At 52.4% G+C, this 6,803-nt stretch overlaps 2 protein-coding genes across 4 annotated transcripts in view; one reads left to right on the top strand and one right to left on the bottom strand.

Annotated features, from left to right (window-relative positions):
• TMEM270 (transmembrane protein 270) overlaps positions 1-6,803 on the bottom strand; it is a 26,778-nt gene that overhangs the window by 15,540 nt on the left and 4,435 nt on the right. The window lies entirely within an intron of this gene.
• Positions 5,973-6,803, top strand: part of METTL27 (methyltransferase like 27) — a 6,560-nt gene continuing 5,729 nt past the window's right edge. Inside the window, exons 1-2 of one of the 3 annotated variants that reach the window (XM_006154982.3) lie at positions 5,973-6,248; positions 6,582-6,708. In XM_006154982.3, coding sequence (XP_006155044.1) covers positions 6,586-6,708 — 123 coding nt within the window. In that variant the 5' untranslated portion in view covers positions 5,973-6,248; positions 6,582-6,585. The other 2 variants (XM_014590326.2, XM_006154981.3) reach the window with 2 other exon arrangements.

Genomic DNA, 6,803 nt, shown 5'->3' with positions numbered 1-6,803 from the left:
TCTCTCTCTCTCTCTCTCTCTTTCTCTCTCTCTCCCTCCCTCTCTCCCTCCCTCTCTCCCTCTCCTGAACTCACACATCCTCCTACAATTAAAAGAAGGGAAGAGAAGAGGAGAACGGAGAATAGGAGAGCAGGGGGAAGGAAAGGGAAGGCAGTCAAGCAAAGATCTGAAGAAAACGTGATCCAGGCCAGGAAACAGCAGAGGCCCTGGGGTAATCGGCACACTCCAGGAACAGCAGAGGCCAGGGAGCAGGGAGACGGGTTAGAGGTGAGATCTCTAAGGAACCTGGCCTTAGGTAAACTTGTCAGAGGTACACTCTAAAAACATCATCAGGTTGGGCGTGGTTTGCTCACTATTGAAACGGAGCCACGCAGGAATACGTGGGAGGTTCTTCTGCTAGTGCGCATACTTGAAGTTTTCCATCAAATGCTTAAAAATAATAACCCGGGGCTGGATGGCGATGCGGCGGTAACACATGATACTCTGTGAGGCTGGCCCGTGTGGGAAGTTTTCAGGTTCACAACCAGAGACCTCCCTAATTACATCAGCCATGCGCATGGCCATGTTTGTGGGTTGGCGAGGCTGGGGTGAATTACAGCATCAAGGCCCTATTGGGGGGTGCTGTCTCTCTCTCTCTCTCTGTCTCTCTTGCTCATGGAGGAAATAAATTAATAAACTTTAGAAATTATGATAATAATCATCTCTCTCTGGCCTCTGTGAGGAAAATGGATTGTGGATGGGGACAAAGGAGGGTCTAGGGAGGCCAGTGAGGAGGCTGCCACATGGGGTCTAGGCTAGGGAGCGGGTGGATGGGACCCAGTGACAGAGGTGCGGAGGGGGGGCATTTGAGTGCACGGGACTTGCTGCTGGGCAGACAGTACGTAGGATGGGGTAGAAGTGGCTTGGGCCGAGCCCCTGATGGGGTACAGGGGCGTTTGCTGAGATGCAGGGCCAAGGAGGAGCGGGTTTGGAGTCGGGAGAACAGTGAGTCAGGGCTGGGCGTGCTGCCAGTGAGAGGCCCACGGCCTCCAAGAGGAAGATGTCGAGTGCGCAGATGGGTAGACAAGGCCAGAGTTCAGGGGAGAGTCAGGCCAAGGAGTCACCAATTTGGGAGTCACTGGTATATAAATAGTGTTTAAAGCCACGAGACTAGATGAGATCACCTAGGAAGTGGGTGTAGACTGAGAAGAAAGGAGGCTGGTGACCGAGCCAGGGGCTCCCTCAGGGAGCATGCCAGGTTCATAACCAAACATGCCCAAAATCCTGAGAGGAGAATACAGGGGAAGGGACTATGGGTGTGGCCGTCCCCACTGAAGGTGAAGGTGATTTCTCACTTTCCCTCTCTCTATCTCTGTGTCTCCCGCCAGTAAGTGCACACACACTATAGCAAACTAAAAAAACTACTAATAATAATAATAGAAAGAAGGGCCTGGGACCAGCAGATGGTGTAATGGCTACATCGCCGGACTCCCACGTAGTAGACTGCAGTTAGAGTCCTGGTGGCTTAAACTCACGCTGGGCACATGTGCCCGAGTAAAAAATGGAGGAGAAGGGGATTGCGGCGTGTCCATCGCCCCTGGCGGGTGATCTCTCACTTTCTGTCTCTCTGTGTCTCTGTCTTTCTGGTGAGCACATGCACCCTAAACCAAAAACCTCTCCAAAAAAAGAAAAGAAAGAAATGGGGCCAGCAAGTGGCATAACAGTTAAGGCGAAGGACTCCTTCCCACGTGGCAGACTGCCGTTTGAATTCCAGATCTGGCCTCTTGAAACTCACACTGGGCACATGTGTGTGCATGCCCAAAATCCCAGGAGAATGGAGGGGATGATGTGGCCATCCCCTCTGAGGGGGTGATTTCTCACTGTCCCTCTATCTCTCTCTCTCCCTCTCTCTCTCTCTGGCAAGCACACACATCCTCTGGCAAAATCCTTTTTTAAAAAGTTTTTAGGAGCTAGCAGGTGGTATGGAGTTAAGGCGCTGGACACTCCCACATAGCCAACCACAGTTCGAGTTCCAAACCTGGTGGCTCGCTTTCTCACTTTCTCTTTCTCTCTCTCTCTGTCTCTCTGTGGTCAAATTTAAATAAATGAATGAATAAATTTTAAAATTAAATAAATAATTACTTAATTTTTTTAAAGTTTTTAGAAGTGATTGCTATGCATTGTAGTGTGCGCATGCACTAGAAAGAGAGAGAAGCGCCTCTGATAGGGTCTCCCCACGCCATGATCCCAGGCCCACAGCCCTCCAGCTCTTCAGACTCGGGCACCGCGCACATGCTGGGTATTTCAAGCGGACCCTCCATCAAACCCAGGCTCTGCACGGGCTTCCAGCACTGCAGAGCAGTTTGCCGCTCTACCTACTGCGCAGTTTCCATTCCCTGACCCTCCCTACCTGGCGGCAGCTGGACCATGCTGGGGGAGGCTGTCCCACCCCAGGAGAGGGTTTTCAGCAAAACACACAGGCTTTTGGATTCCAAAGCCTTAGGACTTGAGGGGACTGAAGGATTCAGGGGCAAATAAAACGCGTGGTGAGAAAGGCCTGACTGAAGGCTAGAACAGGCTCCTGGGCCAGGGAGAAGGAATGGTGCAGCCTGTGGGGAAGGAAATCCGTAGGGCCTGGGGTCCACACCTGGGGAGCGGAGCAGCATCCGGAAACAACCGGCTCCCACCTGTGTACCCCATGGCACGCCGTGTCCTCCATGGAGGCCCAGGAGCCGTCCCCGTAGGAGCCTGTTGGTGCAGCTGAGATCGCACCACGGAGCGGAAGCATCCAGGGGCTCTGTGGGCAGGGAAGCAGCCCCCAAGGGCTCTGAAGGACCAGCAGTGCTGCCTTTCCTGGGGCCACCCACCTCTCCCCAAGAGGCACTCCCCACCACGTCCCTCAGCATCACAGGCACACCACCCCCAGGGCCCCCAGACCAAGGAGTGGTCCTGGACACCGGAGGGAAGTGGCCTGGAAGGAAAGGCCCGAGCAGGGGAAGCACTCTTCCCCACCTCCCCCACCAGAATGAGGTGGGGATATTTCTGGTCATCTCTGTGACCCCCAACAGGCCTGGCAAGCAGTAAGTATTTATTGGCCTATATGGAATATGAGACAACAGAGACGGAGCTCCTGACCCCACCCCAGCCACTGCCTCCCCAGTGCCTGCAGTGACTAGCCGTGATGGCCCTGTGACCCAGTCTCGCCAATAGGACGAAGCAGAGCCACAGGGTGGGGCTGTCAATAAAGCTATTTTAAGGGAATGGACGCGGCCTGTCTTGTTTTTTGCCCTTTCCCCTTTTTCCTGTTGGAATGTGTGGCACCCGTGGTGAGGTGACAGAATGATGACAAAGGTCTACAGGCAAAGGTGGCAGAAAGAAGGATGACTAGAGCCTAGGCCCCTGATAGGGTAAACGTGCTCCAAGACCACTGTCCAGTCTCGGCTTCTTATACAAGGGGACTTCAAAAAGTTTGTGAAAAGTGTAATCAGAGAAAACAAAGCTCGAATTCCACATGTCATGTTTGCACAGGGCGCACTCACTTCCTTGTCCTCTGCTGCAGAATTCAACCTAAACCCCTGTCCATTTAAGCCGCTGCTGTGCATCTGTTCTGCAATTTGCAGCTACACACGCAGGTCCGCAACACCATCACGTAGACCTTCGGACTGAGGCTGACCTTTTTACTTTTTTAAGAATGATTTATTTTATTTTATTTTATTTGGTTTTTTTTGTTGTTGTTTTGCTTTTGTTTTGTTTTGTTTTGTTTTGTTTTCAATTTGACCAGAAAGAGAAAGGAAAAGTGGGAAAGCAAGCCACCAGGTCAGGGACTCGAACCGCAGACAGCCATGTAGTAATCCAGCACTTTAACCACTATATCACCTGCTGGCTTCCCCAAGACAGATTTTGAAGTTGGATCTTGGCTGGTGATATCAGAAACCTGGGTTTCCCTCACCACCTTTCCTCCTTCCAAAATTGCTCTTGTCAAGGCCACTGTGTTCATTAAGATAAGTGATGACAGCTATTGTACTAGACAAATCCCCAAATCCCAGCGGCTTACACAGTGAAGGTTTACTTCTTTTTTATAATGATTTATTTAATTTTTATGTGCTTTGTTTTGTTTTGTTTTTTCTTAATTCACCAGAGGGAGACAGAGGGGAAGAGAGAGAAAGGGAAAGTGAGAAAGCAAGCCATCAGGTCCGGGACTCAAAACTGAAGTCTGCCATGTGGGAGTCCACACCACCTGCCGCCCCCACCCTCCATGGTTTACTTCTTGTTCATGGTACAAGCCAGTGCGGGTGGGTATGGAGGGTCCCAGGACACCTTCATCTGTAGCCCCACTCTCCTCCAGTGATGAAGCCCCCAGAGAGGATCTGAGAGGATTATGTGTTATTTTACAGTCTGTTCTGGAGGTGGCACATTCTGCTTCCATCCACATTCTGTTGGCCGGAGTCAGACACATGGCCACACCTAGAATCCAGGGAAGCCTCTGTCTCTGTCCCAATACCCAGGGCTTACTTCCTAATCCTCCTTTGTCACTGCCTCAGCTACCCCGGGCACAGCTGGCCATCCCGATCTTTCTGAAACACCCTGCTTGGCACCCTTCCTAACTCCTCTGGGCTTCCTCTCACGTTCCTGCCAGTCCTCTTCTCCCACTTGCCCTAATGTGTCGGGGGTCCTCAGCAGGCTCTGAGTCATCCCTGCGCCCCTTTCTTCTCACCCTGCACAATCTCACCTGTACCAGCAGCCTAGTCACCATGATTACACTCACACACCCCTCAATCCCCTCAATCTCCGGCCTGACCTCTCTCCTGAGCTTGATGCTCTTGCATCACACAACCTCCTGGACATGGTCCCCTAGATACACACAGACATCTAAACTCAACATCCACACACTGCTAATATCCTCTTCCCTCACACCTGCTCCTCCTCCTCCTGGGCTTTGCCTACTGCCAATGGCAACGCATCACCTAAGGACTCGAGCAGGAAGCTGGGCACTATCCCTGACAGCTGCCTGCCTGTCCCACACACTCTGCCAGTCATCAGAACCCTGCGGCCTCCATCTCCTAAATGTCTTCGAAATCTATCTGACCCAAGTTCATGCTACGATCACTTCCCCGCCAGACAGCAGCATTCCAAACTCTGCCTGCGCAAATCTTGATCCCTTTAAGGGAACTCTGAAGCACTGGTCTTTCTGAGACTAGCTGCATAGACACTAAAGCCTCACTTGGAAACTTTGCTAAAACACAGTAATTCTGGGACCAGCAGATGGTGTAATGGTTATGTCACTGGACTCCCACATAGTTGACCACAGTTCAAGTCCTGGGCCTGGCGGCTTAATTCACACCTAATGCGTGCCCAAGATCCCAAGAGAAGAGAATGGAGGAAAGGGGATTGCAGTAAGGCCATTCCCCCCCAGGGTGATTTCTCACTTTCTGTCTCTCTGTCTCTTCTATGAGCACACACACCCTATAGCAAAAATCTCTCTTTAAAAAACCCCAAGAATTCTGGGTCCTGTCCCCAGAAATCTGATTGTGGTTCAGAAGATCTGGGGCAGGCTGGGAGTTTGCATTTCTAACATTCTCTGTGAGGAACTTGAACAGATGTGGAGGCTGCCGCTCCAAGTCTGCTGATCACTTTGAGTGGCACAGATCCTGCGCTGTCCTCTCTGGTAGCCCTAGACACAAATGGCTATTTAAATTATTAAATTAAAAACAAATTTAAAATTCAGTTCCTCAGTCGCACTAGCCACATTTCAAGGGCTCAGCAGCAAGCATTACAGAACAGCTCCATCGCCGCAGAAAGTTCTCCAGGACTGCGTTGCCCAGTCCTCGCTGAGCCTTATCAAAATGAAGTCTGATCCTAGGTCCCTCTCTTGCCCGTAAGAATTCAGAAGTTTACCACTGCCTACAAGCTCATGCTTTGGGGAAGCAGAAAGAACGCTCGAGAGCCAGGAAAACGGTTATGGGAGGACAGGAGAGGTGCTCATACTTGACGGTTGCGGGGAGACCGAGGCGGGACCGGACAACCTCCAAAAACCGAACGCCAAGAAATAATCTCCAAAGAAGCTGCGACCTTCTCAGGCGGAAGGAGGGCCGAGAGCCTTCAACTCATTGGCTGGGAGTAGGGGGCGAATTGCTAGCACTTTTCTTTGATTGGGTACTTTCTCTCAGAGAAAAGCTAATCATCTAGGGCAGTGGGGGCGTGGTCAGGCTGTTTGCACAGGCCCCGCCCCGGGTTCCGGTGCCCACCCACCCCAGCGAGTTAGATTGGCTGTAAGTTCTGACCCCCTAGGTCTTTAGAGACCCTTCTGGTTGTGCCCACTTCCCCACCCCCCTACCCTCGTCTACGCTCCCAGTTGGAGATGGAGGAGGCAGGTCCTCCTTCCGACCACGGGGGACACCCGTCCACCAGTCCTGCCCCGTCCCAGCCCGCAGTCCCAGGGAGTACATGCCCAGGCCCCTGGTCCTGTGCTCAGCCTCCCCGCCTGTGAAATTGGATTGTGCTGATCTTGACAGTCTGCTCTTCTGGGCGACAGGGGAGAGGGAGACAGAGCGGGAGCAGGAGACCCAGGAGGGCCTCAGGACAGGGAGGCTGTGTCCCCACAGGAGGATGACTCAGGAGAAGGGCGGGAGCCTGTCCGAGGTGCAGATGCGGGTCGGGGCCTCGCATGGCATCACCGACCTGGCCCAGAAGCTGCATTTCTATGACCGTTGGGCTCCAGACTACGATCAGGTAAACCCATCAGGGCTTCACCTCATTTCCCTTTGCTTGCCCAGCCTCAGTTTTTCTGTCTTCAAAAAGGGAATGGTTGGGACCAGCAGGGGGCA

The sequence above is a fragment of the Tupaia chinensis genome, unplaced genomic scaffold (assembly GCF_000334495.1).
Source record: "Tupaia chinensis unplaced genomic scaffold, TupChi_1.0 Scaffold000429_1, whole genome shotgun sequence".
Taxonomy (NCBI): Eukaryota; Metazoa; Chordata; class Mammalia; order Scandentia; family Tupaiidae; genus Tupaia; species Tupaia belangeri.
The sequence above is the reverse complement of the archived record's forward strand: the minus strand, read 5'-3'. Positions and strand labels throughout refer to the sequence as shown.